At 38.4% G+C, this 20,697-nt stretch overlaps 1 protein-coding gene across 1 annotated transcript in view; it reads right to left on the bottom strand.

Annotated features, from left to right (window-relative positions):
• LOC110158802 (forkhead box protein J3-like) overlaps positions 1 to 20,697 on the bottom strand; it is a 205,808-nt gene that overhangs the window by 100,992 nt on the left and 84,119 nt on the right. Inside the window, exon 4 of the mRNA XM_055165668.1 lies at positions 2,373 to 2,447. Within this exon, the coding sequence (XP_055021643.1) occupies positions 2,373 to 2,447 (75 nt within the window). The remainder of the gene's footprint in view (positions 1 to 2,372; positions 2,448 to 20,697) is intronic.

Here is a 20,697-nt window from a genome sequence, read left to right as displayed (position 1 = left end):
AACTATCTGACCTCGCAGCATTAGATTTTGTTCGCTTGATGGTAGGAGAGTACTTTTTTTAATTAACCAATCGCTGCTATTTGGTCGTGACATATGTAATGCATAGCAGGGATAACCTGTATATATTAAGCTTTTCCCAAATCCCGTACGAAGAAGGGCAATAATGTCTTTCCCCTTGATAAAATTCACCAAACATTCTCTTTCCTCGATCTCAGGAATCGTTGCCAATACAGAATGTCTGTCTCTTCTCTGATTGGCTGGTGCCGGAACTCGCACTTCTGGGGTTTTTGCGAACCGTCCAGTGTATTCCGATTGCTAACCTAGTCACTGGAGAGAAATGAAATTTAGGGAAGGCACTTGGAGGCGCCAGTCTGGCTACGGATTTTTATCCTATGCACACAAATATTTCTGAAAGCTTTCTTACTCCATAGGGATCGCCTCTCCACAGATCAGACCTGTAACTTGGTCTGGTTTGGTCTCAATGAAGATGGAGAAAAACATATGACAGACCTGCCACTGTAAAAGTTACATATTGCAAGGTGAGGGGTAGATGTCGGAGGGTTTGTAATCTTAAAAGACCTTTTCTATGTCAGCCATTTAGTTTGCAAAGATGAGTATGGAAATTACTACTTTATTTTTTTCTTGTATTGATAAAAATAACTTTAAAATATAGTAGACAATAACAAAGTAAATTGTTGAATTTCCTCACACACACGTTTTATCAGGAGGAAACCAGATTAATACCGTAACTTCCGGATTATAAAAGGTCCATTCAGACCTGAGCGTCAAAAAACTCAGTGGGCACCTCTAGTTGTACGCCTTTGCATTTGAGTGGATAAGGAATACACCACGATGATATCATCATTTTCAAGATTAAATGATAGTTCTTTCTTTCTATTACTTCTTTTATATCTGTGTAATCCTTCAGTGGTCCAGGTAGGTTCCATATACTCGTCAACTGACACGTTTACATGAGCTTTAATTTTGAATAAAATTATTTCAATTCTGAATAAAAATCTATTCCGGTTTTAAAAAAAAAACATGTAAATACGAATGAAAATGATTATTCGGAATTAAACTTAATTCCGAAGTAAATGGGTGGTTTATTCCGATTTTAAAGCCGAATTTCTTTTTTTCTCGATCATGTAAATGTTTATTCTTCTTAAAAATGATTCCGGTTGTTTCGCGCATGCTCTTTGGGTCGCTCTTCTGGTGGATCTCTCCAGAAGAGCATCAGTCAGTTATCACTTCGGACTTTCCTCCACGTATCTTTGGATTTGCGAGCGGGATGTGGGAGTGGACTGAGGTAGAGCAGCCGTTGACTCAGTTTGTCTTCTTCCTTCCTTCTCGGACACTTTTCCCTTCTCCTCCTCAGCCGACGGACGTAAAGTGTGATGACAGAATTCTCAAACTACGGCTTAATTATCATTGGAACAACGGTGAAAAAAGTTTGGATCGTGTTTGTGTCCGCGGCGTAACGACAAATCAAGATGACAGAAAAGCCGGCATCAGCTGAAGTGTGTGTTTTCTTCCGGTCGACGTAAATAAGTTCGTGTCTCTGTCCAATCAGAACCCTTCCCGATCTCCAGACGTTGAGCGGAATTAAATAAAGTTAATTCAACGTGTTTTCCATGTAAACCTCAATTCAGAATTATTATGTCCACGTAAACTCGAAGGAGAATATTTTAATTTGGAACTATTTAAGTCAGAACAATTAATTCTGGATTAAAAAACATCATGTAAACGTGGCCAATGTGCTCAAGATCATTCGAAAACTATTCAGGAAAGGTGAATGTGGCTTTTTTATTATCAATACCTCCTCAAATGAGTATCTAGTTTCAAATAATAGTTTTGGTATCGATTAGTATCAGGTTTTCAAGACTTTTTATAACCAAACATTGCATTTTTCCTCTTACATTAAAAGTAATTATGCAAACAAATACCTGACTAAACTAAACCATCTTTTCTATTCAGAGCACACGCATTTCTTTAGTACATCTCTACTTTCTTTTTGTGTAAACTTATCTCAGCTTCCTCCCACTTTGTCTGTGCGCGAATGGGAGCAGGACATGGTCTAATAAAGCATGAACGCCTGGCATCTCCAACAAATGCACCACATATACTTATTATTCATTACTCCTGTACTGCATTATTACGAGGCCCAATCAATATGGGAAGAGCGCACGGTGGAAAAAACGCATTAGGAATTCACCACGGCGGCTGGTTGTGGAGCTTTTAAGACTTAGCGGAGGCATATAAGGGCATATTGAGACACGTGCGGCTAATCTAGTCTTATTTGTGAGCGGGATGAAGGGGGATTGCATATTTGTTGTGGGTAAGGCGGGTTCTTGCGGTCTTGAAAGGATACGTACTTTTCCGGGGTCATCTTTGGAGCGAGGGACTTTGAGGAAGCACTTGTTCAAGGACAGATTGTGACGAATGGAGTTCTGTGGAAAAAAAAGAGGAAAAGAGACACGAGTTAGAACATTTTCAGAATTATTAGGGATGAAACAATAACTCTGATTCGATTAAATTAATAGTTATGGTGCAGCAAAAGCTTAAAAAACAACGGGAACTACATAGACCATGATCCTTTGCTCCGTTTCAGTGCAGATTACGTGAAGAAATAAATGTTCACTGTTGGGCAAGTTACTTTACAACTGTGATGTGTTATTTATGACTTATTACTGTCATTTCAAAGCAATTTGTTACATTAAATTACAATACAATACAATTAAAATATAAGGCACTTTTAAATTACTTTCATCAAAATAACTTCAAAGATGCTGAACTTTTGCGCCATATATGGACTGAACCAGGACTAAACCAGGACTGAACCAAAACTGAACCAGAGCTGAACCTGGACTGAACCAGGACTAAACCAGAGCTGACCCAGGTCGAAACCAGATCTAAACAAGGACTAAACCAGGACTAAACTAGGACTAAACCAGGACTAAACCAAAACTAAAACAGAACTAAACCAGAACTGAACCAGAACTAAACCAGAACTGAACCAGGACTGAACCAGGACTGAACCAGGACTAAACCAGAGCTGACCCAGGTCGAAACCAGATCTAAACAAGGACTAAACCAGGACTAAACTAGGACTAAACCAGGACTAAACCAGGACTAAACCAAAACTAAAACAGAACTAAACCAGAACTGAACCAGAACTAAACCAGAACTGAACCAGGACTAAACTAGGTCTAAATCAGGTCTAAACCAGGTCTAAACCAGGACTAAACCAGGACTAATCTTGAACTAGAACTTGAAATCTAGGACCGCCCCTGAGAGAACTCTGAGCCCGTGGAACAGGATGTCTGCAAGGCGCGATCAGGCGTCAGCTGCGATTTGCCCTGTGGAGCGTGGAGTTCTGCGCCGGTCCTAGACCTGACAGTCTACGCGGGCGCGTCTCCGGCGTTTCACCGCTGCTGATATCGCGGTGATTTTAATGAATTTGTATGAAGAAAAACGAAAAACCCACCACTTCAATCCAGGTTAAAAAAGCATTGTAACGCGCGTTACTCACATTTGTACAGAGTAAAATATATACATTTTTTCCCTGTAATGCCGAACACTTTTATAACGCGTTATTCCCAACACTGTAAATCTTATATCACTTTTAAATCTTAGTTCTTTGGATTTTGAAAGTCTTATCAAGGCATTTTAAGAGGAAAAAGCAGCATATTCACAGTTTTGTTCACCTCCACAAAACATCAGAATAAATTTTGAACTGATTTCAACGCATGAAACACTTTTTCATATCAAATATTAGTGCAGATACTGAAAAATTCGCTGGATCGGCTGGATATCGGCTCCATTTAAAGATTCAAACATATCCTAATTAGACATACTGATGTAATAAAACTATTTACTGGTCATAGTTGGCCCAGAAAGTCTCATAATGTTTGAACGTTTATTTATACAAAGCTGTTCTGGAGTTACACGAGAGCTAAATAACAGCTACAAAACCCATATGGATCAGTTCTGTCTATCTGTTTATTTTTTTGTTTTGTTTTCCGTCTCTGTGCTGGTCTCAGTTAATATTGTGTATTGTGTAAAGTATTGGAAACTGAAAAAGCACAAACTAGAATTTAGTGGCGTAATGATATAAAAATCCATCAATATGATATTTTCACGATATTTTGAGGAGGTTTACAAAATTGTGAATATACGACTTTTTCCTATTGAAAGCCTTGGAAAAGCCTCGAAAAGCCTTTGGTACTGTCATAATATGAAGAATTAAGGTTTAAAAGTGCTTAATAACAGTTATTTCTTCATGTAGTCTGCACTGACAACACCAAAGGATCATGGTCTATGTAGTTCCCTTTGTTTTTTAGTTACTGCCGCACCGTGGCAAGGCAAAGCAAGTTTTTTTGTACAGCACAAGTAATTCAAAGTGCTTTATAGATTAAGAATGACATTAAAATCAAAAAGAAAAACTAAAAAAAAACACAGAATTATTAATTTAAGCAAACAGACTTGTAATTCGATATATTGTGATGGTTTCCGATATTATTGTGAGACTTTTTATGATACAATATCACAATATTTAGGTTATTTTTACATCCCTGCTAGAATTGCAGAGGAACTTGAGTACAAAACCCTCCATCAGAACCATCTCGTTAGCTGATTAATTAGACAATTCCTCTGTATCATATCTACACTGCACCTTTTTCGCAGGGATGTAACGATTTCAACATTTCTCTGTACGATATTTTCACGATATGCATCTCACGGTACGATATTTACGATATTTTGCAGCAGCTAACAAAATGATTATTATTATTATATGTTACTTTTTCCTTCAAAAATGCCTCAACTTTGTTTCTGTCACAAACAAAAGAGTTAAGATAAGTTTAAAAGCGCTTATCACAGTTATTTCATCGTGTAAATTGGACTGAAACAGAGCAAAGGATCATGGTCGATGTAGTTCCCTCTATTTTTTTTTTTTTATCTACTGTTGCAAGATAACAATTACTTTTAAGCAAAGACACTTGAGATTCGATATATTGTGATGGTCCACGATATTATTGTGAGACTTTTGACGAAACGATATCATGATATTTTAGTTATTGTTACATCCCTACTTTTTAATAACCATTTTTCATCCTACTCCTTTTGAGCACCAGGTCCCAAATATGTTCAGGTATATATCACTATTTTTGTTATTGTTTTTGAATTTTGTTGTACCTGGCTCAAACTAAATTAATAAATGAAATAAATTAAATGAAATTTTTAAACATGTAGCCAGAGTAGTCACATTACTACAATTTCAAGCTCGATTTTAATACTAAGGAAGACGGTGCATCCTTTGTTTTTTGGTTAATGGTATCCTGAAATTACTTTTGACTGAAAACTTGGTCACTCTTGATAGATCCAACTTCCTATATGTATGTACATGCCTTGTAAAGTATTTTAACTAAATGTAATTAAAGATGGGACAAATAACAATAACATCGTTAAGAAAAACAGTATAATTATCCATGGGACATTTTAAATTATCACGATAATCGCCAACAAAAAATAACCGCAATCCCCAAAACGTGTAGTAAAAAGACTCTTAACCTACATGATCATTTTTGTTCCCACTTATAACAAAGTACAACACTATAAGAGTCATTTAAATACGGAGACAATTCGTAATATTAAAATTATAATTATCCATATTCATAGACTTCCGGTAAGCAAACAAGGTGGACGTGTAGTTGAGAGCGCCCGATAGCAAAGCCTAGAAAAACCCCAAAGACCAAAACTGTTTGATTTATCAATTCTTATTGTAATGAGCGGGGGTGTGAAGACTAGAAAGTCATACAAAGCATGAAACACAACAAGAAGAGGAACAAATGGACAGCGCAGAACAACAACGTGACGATGCAGATAAAGTTAGGTACATGCTCAAGGAGATTCAGAGAGAACTGCAAATACTCCGCATGGAAAATAAGCAAGATCCAGGTCTAAACAAGGACTAAACCAGGACTAAACAAGGACCAAACCAGGACCAAACCAGGACTAATCTTGGACTAGAACTTGGAACCTAGGACCGCCCCTGAGAAAACTCTGAGCCCGTGGAACAGGGCATCTGCATGTTACGCTCGGGCGTCAGCTGCGGTTCGCCCAGTGGAGCGTGGAGTTCTGCGCCGGTCCTTTCGTTTGCGGTCACCTGACGGTCTACGTGGGAGCACCTCCGGCGTTTCACCGCTGCTGATATTGCGGTAATTTTAGCGAATTTGTATGAAGAAAAAACCACCACGTCAATCCAGGTTAAAAAAGCATCGTAACACGTATTTTTTACTGACATTTGTAAAAAAAAAAAAAAAAATCCTTGTAATGCCACATTACTGCGTTACAGCAAAAACCAATGCATTACAGTAATTCTTTACTTTTATAACGTGTTACTCCCAACTCTGTAAATGTTATATCATTTTTAAATCTTATTCTTTGGATTTTGGCAGCAAAACTCAGCGCAGAACAACAACGTGACGATGTGGATAACGTTAGGTACATGCTCAAGGAGATTCAGAGAGAACTGCAAATATTGCTCACGGAAAATAAGCAAGATCTTCAGAAAATGAGAGAAGAAATATTCATATCCATAACATTTTTGTAATAGATATGAATATTTATTATGGATTTTTGAATATTTGTTATGGATTTTTGTCAGTAGCAACTTTATTGTGATATAATCGTTAATCACAATTATTCTGGAAAAAAAAATAATCACGCCACATTTCAATATCGTCCCACAGCTGGTAGCAGGCCCGTTGACAGAAATTTGGGAGCCCGGGGCAAGAAGTCTAACATGGCCCCCCTCTAATATAAATTAATAGGATGAGGGGGCCCTAAAACTCCTTTGTCCCCCCTGTGAAGTTGTAATATTATCTAAAGTAATAAATGTATATGCTGAGGAAGATTCGAAAAGGAAAGTACCGAGGCTAATTCTTTAAAATTATTTGTGCCCATTCTCCCATCGATGCTCAAAAAGTTTACAGATCAAATTGTGAATAAAACTTAGTAATCTAAAACAAAAACAAAACAGCCTTCATTTCGAATTCTGCTTTATCTCAGACATCAATTCTACAGTTGATTTAGTTTCTGAGCACATGTTTTTAGTAAATTTGTGCTTTCAAAAGTAAACATATTATCAAAGTAAGGGCAGTCATAAGCCCTTTCCAAAGATCTTCTCCTGATCTTAACAGTATGCAAAGTGTATTTTGTTTATTTCTTATAATACAATCGTTACAGTGTTCGGTATGTGTGCTGTGGGGGTCATACAGGAGTGAAGAACTATGGTAATTTAGTAAAGCAGCGAGCAACACAAAGCTAAAAGATTAAAGATTAACTTCTCCAATTCACCAGCATCTCCAGTTAAAGGTTCTATATTACACAAAATAGACTCTCGTGATCTTTAAGCCATGTTATAATGTTGTTATCTCCTCAAAAACAGACCTGGAGTTGTGTTTTGTTTCATTCACATTCTCACACTCACACTCTCATTCTTGTGATGTCATGTAGTGGTAGTTTTCAAGTTAACAGCTCCTTTTACCTTTAGGCCCCGTCCACACTAGTACATATTCGAGTCGTTTTCATTGCGGATGCAGTGTTCGTCCACACTAATCCGATGGAAAACGGCTCCAGAGACGAAACGATCTGACGCCTCCAGCTCCTACGAATTAATTTGACTACAGATCTGATCCAGCACTGTGCGGATGCCTGAAAACGTTGATACGCTGACGTGGGTCTATGTGCCGCAAAGTAATTCACCACCAAAACATTAAGAGGCTAGAATATATGTCCATTCATATATACGGTCTGTGCTATGACCTGTAGATGTATAATCTCTGAAAAGTTTAACATGAACCATCTCCAACGTGAAAGAAACACAGAACAGACTCACCATCAGCAGAACACCCCTCTGTCACAGAAATAACACATATAATCCACTGAGTCGTGTCCTATAGTCCGACAGAAGCTGAACCGCATCAGCGCACAATATCGACGTGTTTTTTGAGCACTTAGTTTATGCAAATTAGCCATGTGGTTTTAAGTTACATTTCTGTAAAACGTTAAAAAAATATATGCTCAAAGCTGTGTGGATAGGGAAGAATTGCGGACACAGAAACGACGTGTCTGGATGCAAATCGTTTCCGATACGGTGACACTGTGATACGCGGATTCGTTTTAGTGTAAACGTAGTCTAAGCTCGGTAAAACGGGCAATTCCAGGAAATTATCCAAATGATTCTAGTGAAGCTGCGTGGAGTTCAAAAACACAGTGGCAAGAAATGCATTGAAAATCACAAAATATAAATAATCATCATAAATCAGAGGAGCACTTCCTGTATTACCACATGACATCACAAGGTGGAACAGGATGTTTTCAGTTTGAGAGAAGAACTCAATGTAAATATGCAGGATTTGTGTGTTAAACATGTGTGAATGAAACAAAACACAACTCCAGGTCTGTTTTTGAAGAAGATGCAACATTAGATAAACGCTCACTAAAACCTAATATAGAACCTTTAACTATTATTTTCCACATTATCAAGGCTGTAGCTGCTTGACCGTTTTAATCACAATACCCACTTCACTTTTAACACAAAGAACATTCTGCACTTTCTTCCACTGCACAGACCCTGCATCTGCATAAGTTGCCCGAGTGGGTGAGGGTTAGTGGTGAGGTGAGGATGAAGCTTGTGGACATCTGGAGTGATCATCAGATGGACAGATGCAGCTCAGAGCGGGAGAGGGAGGGAGGGGACATGTCAGCGCTCACTTCCTCTTTGCTTCTCCGTGAAAGTGAAAATCTTTACTATTTGTACTTGTGAAGAGCTTAACTTGTATAATTATCTGCACGTGTATGTTCAAATTGGAGTTTTAAGGTCCTATATTACACAAAACTTGATTCTTCTGAGCTTTAATTTATGTTATAATGTTACCGAATCAAAAACATACCAGGAGTTGTGTTTTGTTTCATTCACACATGTTTGAGTAATCCTTTATTATTAGTTTGTCTACATCTCCAAAGCTCAAAATGCTCAGTTCCACCTTGTGATGTCATGAAGCAGTAGTTTTCAACCTAACAGCTCCTTTTACCTTCAATTTATTTTACACTTGCAAAATTCTCTGATCTGGCCAAGATTTTAAAACTTTCATCAGGTGATTCATCTTGTTTTCAGATTTATTATCTACTTACTAGCTCTGAGATGGCTTAATTCGAGTCTAGAGGTAATTTATTGTAAGATAACTTGCCAAGTAAATCTTATCTTACTGCATGGACAGATAATTTCACGACCTTTAAGTCATTTTCTGATAGATTTACGTGTTTAAATCTTGAATTTTGGCCAAGCTTTTTTGCCTTTTACGTTTACCTTTGCAATTGCAGGGCTGAAATTATCAAAAAGACAATGGAGTATTTCTTGTATTACCACATGACATCACAAGGTGGAACAGAGTGTTTTCTGTTTGAGAGAAGAGCTCAACCTAAATATACAGGATTTGTGTGTTAAACATGTGTGAATGAAACAAAACAAAACCCCAGCTACAGTATGTTTGTGACAAGGAAACAACATCATAACAGTACAATATGGGCCCTTTAATGTGACAGGTTGTTCATGAGCAAGACACTTCCCTTGTGGAATTTTACTGGGACAAGGTTTGAGGCAGACTGGATGCAACAGGTAGCCTGATTCATCAGCCGGTTTCACTTCATGGAAACCGTCTGACGGTTTTCCACACTATAGGGCGTGCTCATAAGTCTCCAACCTCATCAAAAAACGACCGTGCGCCCCACAATCCAGAGCGCCCCGTACACGAATCCACTCGGGTGTCCCAGCACGACTTCAGTAAACTACAAAGCCGCAAACACACACGGAGCAGACAGCGACCGCACAGTGAAAAACACCCACAGACACACTCATCGCTCCACACCGACGAGGAACGGAACGGAGGAACGAACCGAAAAAGCGAGTGCAATGTGCCACTTCTAGACACAACTGAACAACTGAGTCACTGCGAACACGCCGACAATCCGTTGGTCCCAGACAGCCCCCTCCCTACACGCCACAACTGAACAAAGCCCAGAGTCACCGAGAACGCACCAAACAAAGTCCCACTGACCCATCTGTTACGCGCAGGCGCATTAATTCGGATTATTAGTTGTTTTTGTTTTCTTTTGTAGTAAGTTGTAATTAGTCCTTGTTGGTAGAGTTGTTGTTTATGGTTTATTTTTGTTTGACTGTGCGGAGCCTATAAATACGGCTGGTTGCCTGTGGCGCTCTCTCTCTCTGCTCCTCCGCTCCGTGCGCCTTGCTCCGCCCAGCCCCGCTCACCTTGCGCGCTCCAGTCTCCGTGCGCGCGCCCTGAGGGTGGCCTCGCCCCTGTCAGCCAGGTGCAGGGTGGGTGGGCTCAAATGTAGCCTGTGTTAGCCGTTAGCCTTTTGTTTTGACCTGGTGGGACCGGCTGTCCTGTTTTCGCATTTCTTTTGGGTTCAGGTTGGTTTGGGTTTTTTTCTTGTTTGAGTTACAGGTGCTGGCACCGGCTTCTACGGCCCTGTACGGGGTTGGCCCGGTGTCGCACCTTTTTGTTCTGTTTGGCCGGCTCGCCAGGTCCACCTTTCTGTTTATTACTTTTCATTATTTTTTTCTGGGCACGGGAGGGTTTTTAAATTTCTTTAAAAAGGTAAAGAATTAAAAAGTAAATCAATTAAGAACCAACGATAAATAAAAGAAATTAAAGAGCCATATCTTGACTCCTGTGTCCTTTTTAAATATGTTGAGACCCACCATCCAACTGTTGTGTTTCGTTTAAAGTCCGGTGTAGTTTATTTGTGAAAAAGTTCAAAATAGACCATTCTATAACAGTGTGCCTTATAATCCAGAGCGCCCTATAGTGCAGAAAATACGGTATTTCTTTTTATTTAACCAATTTCTGCTATTTGGTCGTGACGTACGTAATGCGGCAAATCCCGTAGGAAGAAGGGCAATAACGTCTTTCCCCTTGATGAAATTCACCAAACATTCTCTTTGTTCCGGCTTTAAATCCTCGATCTCGGGAATCGTTGCCAACACAGAATGTTTGTCTTCGTCTACATCCATCTCGACCGTTTTGTTTACTGTTGTGCTGTACCACAAAAGGGACCAGACAGGAGCTTGAGTTTGACTTCATGGCTTCACAGCTCAAGGACTTCTGGGGTTTTTGCGAACCGTCTAGTGTATTCCGATTCCCGACTTTGTCACTGGAGAGAAATTAGGTGGTACCAGCCTGGCTATGCAACAGGAACACCAGCAATAAAACACAAATCAAGCTAAAATAAACAAATACATAAAATCAAAGTTGCGCTGTGTAACTTTGCTGGTGGAGAGTTGATCAAATGCTTTTCTTCATGGAGATGTTTTTGCTTTGTCTGGAATGTTTCGCAGTATGGCATTAAACCTTTCTATTTTCATGGAGACCAAACCAGACTAAGCTACAGGTCAGATCTGTGGAGAGGCGACCCCACTCACAGTCAGAATGTTGTTTTTCTAAGTATTTTTGAGCTATAAAACCACCTGTAACTTAATAAATGTAAAGTAGAAGAGCTGTTTAATGTCATACTGTGGAACATTCCAGGCAGAGCAACGACACATCCATAGAAACAATAAAAAGTTACACGGTGGATCTTTAATTGCAGATCAAAGCCATACTGTATGCACTCTCAAATTAGTTTTCTTCTTTGTTCAGAGGCGAGTTTCGATTGTTCCAAATTTGCAAACCCGAACCCAACTTTGCTCCTTTCTCATTACCGAAGTTGCCTGTACACTTTTAACCATGGGAGCAACTACACCTACCTCCTCCACTTCTGAAACTGGACATCCACTTTTAAAGCCGAGAACAGATCCATACTTTTCCGGGCCCATAATGAGGAGGATACTGACACCGGGTGCAATATTAAAAGCTTTTGTTTGGCTGTATGTTGTGTACAAGACGAGGCACACTCAAAACAACACGGAGGTAGACGCTGGGGCTAACCTAAAATGAACTAGCTTTCCCTGGCGGCGAATCTCTGCACTCATCTGCTGCTGCTAATTAATACCACTGTGCACCAGCATTCACGAGGCAGCAGAAGAAAAAGAAGCAGTTTCTCAAGAGTTTGGACTGAGTTTCTGTTATTGCTCCAAAAACAGCGATGCGTCTGATTGGCTGTATTTCGGGGAGACATTGGATATCGTGGTGCCGTGGTGGAGGTGTAGCAGGAGTTTTCAGATGAAGCACGGCGGAAATGGAAAAACTGATATCGTAATGTAAAGGATCTATATACACGAAAAGGTGCACGGTGTAACTTTTCTGGCGGAGAGTCCGTCAAATGCTTTTCTCCAAGTTGATTTTTTTGCTTTGTCTGGAATGTTTCACAGTACGGCATTAAACCTTTCTATCTTCATGGAGCTCAAACCAGGCCAAGTTAGAGGTCAGATCTGTGGAGAGGCGACCCTACTCACAGTCAGAATGTCAAAATCAAGTGTGAAATTTTAGCATAACTAAACTAAATACATACCGTATTTTCCAGACTATTCAGCGCACCTGAATATAAACCACATCAACAAAATTTTTAAGTTGTACATATATAGGCCGCATCTGTACGTAAGCCGCAGGTGTTCACATCTTCAAGAACTTTTTCAAGTTTGGGTCGTCTGCTTTTATTGTCATGCTGCCGTCGCCAACGTCTCACCGTCGACTCATTGATGTCGAACTCACGTGCAGCAGCTCTGTTTCCTTCTTCTACAGCCACATCAATCGCCTTTAACTTAAAAGCTGCATCATCTGCATTTCTTCGTGTGTTTTCCATGAGGAGGGTGTGTGTATGAAGAGCAGAATAACTGTTCAAAACACAATCAAACGAGCATCTTCCTCGGAGCATCACCCTCGCCTTTCCCCACGCATGTCTCCTGCAGAAAGAGCCTCTGTCCTGTCTGTATCATGTCAGTGTCTTGGAGGATTTCAGCAGATTTCAGACTCTCTCTGGGGCGGGGTTAGTTCTATCAATCAGGTATGAGTGGATGTCCGGCTACTGAAGTTTGAGACGTTTCTTCTCGTCACTTACACAAATGGGTAAGATGTGTCCCCTCACTAATGTTTATTTAGCATCAGAACTGATTTTATCACACGGCGATAAACTGTTTAAGAGCACTGACAGTATCTCTAGTTAGTGTAGCTACTTCATGTTAACCCTAGATCCAAGTGTTACTGCACAGACAGCGGCGTTTTCTGCACTCAGGCTGCATGTATCCGCCATAAGAATGGACAATGTGCCACACAAAGAATCCCTCCATATATTCGAAACAGGGTTCAAAGTGTGAGAAAAAAGTAGCGGCTTATAGTCTGGAATTTACAGTAACTAAATTCCACTGTTACGATATTAAATGCACTTTTTATTTTGCTAGTAACCAGTTAGTAGCTTTATTAAAGGCAGATAATCTAACTTTTTGGTGGAGGGTCCATCAAAAGTTATTGCTTTATCTGGAATGTTTCACAGTGGGGCATTAAACCTTTCTATCTTCTATCCAAACCGGACCAAGTTACAGGTCAGATCTATGGAGAGCCAAACCCGCTCACAATCAGAATACCTGTTTTTCTCGGTATTTTTGAGCTATAAAATCACTTTCGCTTTGATAAATATAAGGTAGAGCTGTTTAATGTCATACTGTGGAACATTCCAGACAGAGCAATGACATATCCATAGAAACAAGCAGGTGTCGGACCGTCCACCAGAAAACTTACACAACGCACCTTTCACGTTATCACTATTCCAGGCTGCGAGAACTGAATTCACTTAGACAATTATAGAAAATTCTGAAACATAAAACTTAATTTTGTCTATAAACAAGCAGGTGACGGACGACCAACCAAAAAGTTACATAGTGCACAAGTCACGTTATAATACTGTTTCCTCATCACAAAGTTGTGTTTTGTTTCATTCACACATGTTTAAGTAATCCTTTATTATTAGTCTGTCTACATCTCCAAAGCTCAAAATGCTCTGACATGAAGCGGTAGTTTTCAACAGCTTTTACCTTTAGTTCAGTAGAGATTGGAAATTCCCTGACTGTAATGATCCAAATGATTCTAGTCAAGGTGTGTGGTGTTTAAAAACAGGGTGGAGCACTCCCTGTATTACGACATGACATCACAAGGAGGAACAGTGCGTTTTCTGTCTGAGAGAAGAACTTATTTACCTTATTTGACACCAGTCTCTTGCTACTATTGCTACTTACTTTGAATTTATTATTACCATTTATACTTTTTCTCTTTGTTGTTATTTTATATTGTGATGTGTGAGCTTCTGTGTCCAAATAATTTCCCTTGTGGATCAATAAAGTTTGTCTAAGTCTAAAAAACATTAAAGCGAGATACTAATTGTGGTAAAAACGAACTTAAGTATCAAAACAAGCATCAGTACTGAAAAATATCATAAAAAAATCTGCCACTGTAATTCATAACGGATGAATAAAGCTATTTTGAATTGATTTGACAATGAAATTCTATTGTTAAAAAAAAATAAAAAATCCATCAAAATCAAGTGTGAAATTTTACCAAGTCATAATACCAGTAAATTCCAGTGTTATGATAAGAAATTATTTTTATTTTCATTTTATTCTTTTTATTTTGTAAACAGCCAGTTAGTAGCTTTATTTATTCTCCGTGGAGATGTTATTGCTTTTGTCTGGAATGTTTCACAGTATGGCATTAAAGCTTTCTGTTTTCATGGAGACCAAACCAGAAGTTACAGGTCAGATCTGTGGAGAGTTGACCCCACTCAGTCAAAATTCCTGTTTTTCTCGGTATTTTTGAGCCATAAAACCACCTATAATTGAATAAATATAAGGTTTTTAATGTCATACTGTGGAACATTCCAGGCAGAGCAATGACATCTCCATAGCAACAAGCAGGTGACGGACCCTCCACCAGAAAAGTTAACTTAACGCACCTGTAAATTATTAAATTATGAATTGATTTATATATTTTTTCACCTTTGGAGTCACATATTTTCCATCGCCGTGGTGAAAAACACAATCCTTCGTTGTTCAGTGTAATTTATTGCTTCTAGTTAATCTTCACTCAATCCTTTTTAAACCGTCAAGTTACGTGCAGATTAAGGTTGCACGATATGAGAAAAATACGTCATAACAAAGCTATGTTTTGTATTGTTATGGCAGTATTATTATGATATTTTAACCTATATTTTGGCACAATAAAATGTAAAACAAGTCTAATGCAGGATTTAAAGGGCCCATATTACACTATTTTCTGATCTATTTTATAATGTTGTATAGTCAACAAAAACATTCACATATGTCTATACTCTTCACTGGAATCATTTGGATAATTTCAGCCAATTTCTACAGAATTAAAGCTAAAAGGAGCTGTTAACTTGAAAACTACCACTTCATGACATCACAAGGTGGAACTGAGCATTCTGAGCTTTGGGGATGTAAACAAAGTAATAAACCAGGATTACTCAAACATGTGTGAATGAAACAAAACAATAAACAACATTACATATAACATGGCTTAAAACAGGCATGTCCAAACTATGGCCCGTGGGCCAAATGCAGCCCTCAGACAAATTTTTCTTGGCCCTTAGGCTTCAAGGTGACTTGGAACAAATTACCTTGCACCAATTAAAAATTAAATTTTTACTGCAAGTTTTTTGAAAATCTACCTAGATAAAGTTAATATTTAATATTAATGTGTGGTTTTAAGGATCTGAGCATGAATAAAGACTGAGGGCTCATTCTAACATGTTAAACATGCACATATTTCAATTATTCACTGTATTGAGCACCAGTCTACGGCCCTCGATCAGCCCTCTGCTTCTTCTGTGTTTAGATATGTGGCACTTGATGGGAAAAGTTTCGACACCCTTGGCTTACAGAGTCATTTTTGCTTAATATAGACCTTAAATAAGGAAAATTGTGAATACAAAAATGTAAAAAGAGGAACCTTTTTGCTGTAATATTTATTTCCTTGAGCTATGAATATTTTTGCAATATATTGTGCTGCATTAATGCAAATGTATCAGTTGATTTTTTGTTTTTAGACCAAAAAATTATGATGGTTGGGAAACCCTGATGTATTACGTTAAAAATACATAAAAGTAAGTTTTTAGGTGTGTCAGAAACCCTCTTTTATTCATAGAGTTTATTGTTGTTGGTTTGTCTGGAATGTTCTATACTCTATTGACTCTTACGCCACAAACCAGGAACCAGGAAGACGTCCGGTGTAGTTCCCGACACTGGGCTCGCCAACCAATGAGATAAAACCCACTGAAAGCGTTAAAATGAAGACTGCATACATATGTGAAATTTGGAATCATCTTGGATTTGGTGCCTCGTCTCTTCTAATCGCATGTACCCAGTGCGCTCGGAGTTGTGTGTCAGTGGGAAAATAAAAACTGAGGTATGGTTGTAAATGTGAACATAGCAGAACACTACAATGACATGGAGCTGAAGAAAACTGGGACATTTTCTCATTTTTCCTAGATTTTCAGACTTACTACAGCAAACAGAGCCTGCTGGAAGTTGTCATCGCATGTTTCCAAACATCTTCCTGGTTTGTGACGTAAGCGTGAACAGATCCTTTTATGGGTGCATACTCTGTACTTTTACATTTCACTGCAAAGTAGTTTTATCATAATTTTCAGCACTTTTTGGAGTCTTTTTAAATGCACAACACACAAACCCTCAAACAGAAAACACTCAGTTCCACCTTGTGATGTCACGTGATAATATAGGAGGTGCTCCACTGTGTTTTTAAACTCCACACACCTTCACTAGAATAATTTGGATAATTTCAGAGCTGGAATTGCCAATCTCTATCAAATGTTCCACCAAATGTCAGACTGGATACTGGTATTATTATTGGTTAGATTTCACTGCAAATTCCGTCATGACATTTACTATATCATGTGTACATTTTTCTTGAAAAACTGGTGAGATTTTTGCCATTTTTATGTAAGAAAAGTCTGATTTAAGCTGTAGAGAGTAGAGTAAATAAAGTCTATTGTTCATTCTGGCATTCATTTGTTGCAGCTCAGGACTTTTAAAGCTATTGTATACTTAAAACAGGTTTACTGAGATTATCCTGCTTTATTGTTATTGTATCAGTGGTATAAAGCAGGTTTAATATTATTGTTTATCTTAACTACATTTTTTTGCGAGGGGTTAGGGTTATTGTGATGTGTTTTTCAATATAACCTCAACTTTACAGCTCCATTTTATCCTTAACACTTAAACACCAAAGCACAGGGCTTATACAACAGTGCATCCAGGTATAACGTCTGGTTTATTTCTATTGCAGCGTCATGTATTCAAATGCCCCCCCCTCCCCGCGCGTCCCTCTCGAGTTTGCAGCAATAGCAGAATAATAATAAGGAGGCCGAGGTCACATGGTGCAGACTGGCGTTACGTAACCCGGGTCTGAAAATCTGGGTCACCGCGTTGAGGCAAATCGAACGGGCATTTCCTCTCGACTGGATTAAACAGACTTGAGATGTGAAGAGGCATCGTCACGGCAACATCAGGGCCAGTGTATCGAGGACACATGCAGACCATACAGAGTTAAATAAATAAAAGGTCCTATGTTACACAAACTGTACTTTTGTGAGCTTTAGGCAAGGCAAGTCAAGTTTATTTGTATAGCACAATTCGTACACAAAGTAATTCAAAGTGCTTTACAGAATAAGAATACATTAAAATCATAATAAAAACAAATCAAAACATAAATAATCATGAAGATTAAAATTTTAAAAAAGAGAGACATAAATTGGAGAGAAGAGTGCGGAATGAAAACCTTTCAGTTATATGCACAGTTAAACAGAAATGTTTTGAGTCTGGATTTAAACAGCGTCACAGAAGAGTCTGTCTCACATGTTCAGACTGTTCCAGGTTTTAGCTGCATGAACCTGAAACTCTGACTCCCCTTGTTTAGTCGTGACTCTGGGCTCCAGCAGGAGTGACTTTAAACGATGTTATAATAATGTTACTTTATCAAAAACAGACCTGGAGTTGTGTTTTGTTTCATTCACACGTTTGAGTAACTCTTTAATACTAAATCTGTGTACGTGTGCAAAGCTCAAAATGCTCTGTTCCAAATTGTGATGTCATGAAGCGGTAGTTTTATTCCCTATCCACACTAGTACGTATTCGAGTTGTTTTCGTTGCAGTTGCAGTGTTCGTCCACACTAATCCGATGGAAAACGGCTCCAGAGACGGAACGATCTGGTGCCGCCAGCTCCTACGAATTCATCGGAGTAAGAATCTGATCCGGAGGTGTGTGGACGCCTGAAAACACTGATACGCTGATGTAGGGATGTAATTCACCGTCAAAATATTAGAGGCTAGAATATATGTCCATTTGTATATACACCGTCTATGTGTATGACCTGCAGATGTATAATCTCTGAAAAGTTTAACATGAACCATCTCCAACGCGACAGAAGCACAGAACAGACTCACCATCAGCAGAACACCCCTCTGTCACAGAAAGAACACTCATATTCCACTGAGTCGTGTCCTTTAGTCCAACAAAAGCTGAACCGCATCAGCGCACAACAGAGCTGTTTTTTGAGCATTTAGTTTATGCAAATTAGCCATGCGGTTTTAAGTTTCATTTCTGTAAAACGTAAAAAAAATATGCTCAAAGCTGTGTGGATAGGGAAGGATTGTGGACACAGAAACGACATGTCTGGATGCAGATCATTTCCGATACGGTGATTTTTTTTCAGTGTAAACGTAGCTTTAAAGTTAACAGAGCTACTTTTACCTTTTGTTTAGTAAAAATTGGAAAATCCAGGGCTGAAAGTATCCAAATGATTCTAGTGAAGGAGTCTATTTAATTTATTTTCCAATAATAATAATATTAATACTGATAATACATTTTATTTATTAGGCAGCTTCTGGACGCTCAAGGTCGAATCAACAACAATAAACAAATGCAAACATAAACAAAGTTAATAAATACTATGAAAAAGCATACAGTTAAAGTGGGACAGTGCATCTATGGTCTGGTTTTGTGGTGGAGTGAATAGGCCAGTCTGAACAGGTGTGTTCAAACTATGGAAGAGAGAAGTGGATTTTTTTTTTTCACACTCCTTTTTATATATATATTTTTAGCATATATGTAAAATGTACTTTAAGTGTACTACATACATGTATATTTCTTGTGTTCATTAATCAGCTTGACATAAATAAATACACGAAAATTATACATGAAATGAAGTATATGGAGTTTAAAAACACAGTGAAGAACTTCCTGTATCACCCCATGACATCACAAGGTGGAACAGAGTGATTTCTGTTTGAGAGAAGAACTAAATATGCAGGATTTGTGCGTTAAACACGAGTGAATGAAAAAACGCACAACTCCAGGTCTGTTTGTGATGAGGAAACGACATTATAATAACAAAGATCAGAAAATAGTCTAATATTTTAAAGACGCATTGTGTAACTTTTCTGCTTTTCTCCATGTTGATGTTATTGCTTTGTCTGGAATGTTTCACAGTATGGCATTAAACCTTTACATCTTCCAAACCAGGCCAAGTTACAGGTCAGATCTGTGGAGTGGCGACCCCGCTCACAGTCAGAATATCTGTGTTTCTAGGTACTTTTTTGATCTATAAAACCACCTGTAATTTAATAAATGTAAAGTTGAGCCGGTTATTGTCATACTGCAGGAACATTCCAGACAGAGCAATAACGTATCCATAGAAACAAGCAGGTGACTGACTTCCAACCAAAAAGTTACACAGTGCACCTTTAATAAAAGCTCTGTAAGGACTTGAATTGAACTTGGTAATTTAAAACAGAAACATTAATCAGTCTTCATTTCAAATTCTGCTTTATCTCAGACATCAAGTTCTACAGTTGATTTAGTTTCTGAGCACATGTTTTGAGTCAATTTGAGCCTCCAAAAGCAGAGCGTGCACACATATTATCAAAGTAAGAGGAGTTATAAGCACTTTCCAAAGACATCTGCCTGATCTTAACAGCATACATATGTAAATGTGTTTATTTTTATCATACAATCATGATAGGGTTCGGTTTGTGCGCGGTGGAGATCAGACAGGAGCGGAAAACAATGCTAATTTAGTGAGGCTGCCAGAAAAACCACACTAACTTTTAAACGAGCGACTAGGACTGTCACGATAATTACTTTAATATATAGACTTATCGTGCATATATGAAAGCCGAAACAGTACATTTTGGGGCTCGGTGTTTATCGTGTGTACAATTTCTTTGCATTTTGTGTTTTTTTGCTGCACTGTGATCAGATTTGAGCTGGTGAGAGTTGAATAAATAACTTCAGTGACTCATTATGGGACGGGACGAGATACAATTTTCACAAAACGAGACAAGACACGAGATTGGAACTACAAGAACGAGACAAAACGAGATTTTGACATTCTTCGTAATAAATAAATTGTACGATCTAGTTCCCAATTTTGGCCTCACCAGTTTTGATTTACTTTATTTATTATTTCCGTCACTGAGCAGTGCTTTTGGGACTACAGATTCTCAAAAAATGTAAATCACCAGTACTTAACTCCATTTTTTAATCCAATCCAAACACAAAAACAAGGGGGAAAAAATCTCAGGAATCTCATTTTCAGCATGTGTGCACAATCTTGTGGTAATTTTGTCTTGAGAGATCTTGTGTACTTATA

Source organism: Boleophthalmus pectinirostris, unplaced genomic scaffold (genome assembly GCF_026225935.1).
Source record: "Boleophthalmus pectinirostris isolate CB_2022bp ecotype Guang Dong unplaced genomic scaffold, ASM2622593v1 HiC_scaffold_8, whole genome shotgun sequence".
Taxonomy (NCBI): domain Eukaryota; kingdom Metazoa; phylum Chordata; class Actinopteri; order Gobiiformes; family Gobiidae; genus Boleophthalmus; species Boleophthalmus pectinirostris.
The sequence above is the reverse complement of the archived record's forward strand: the minus strand, read 5'-3'. Positions and strand labels throughout refer to the sequence as shown.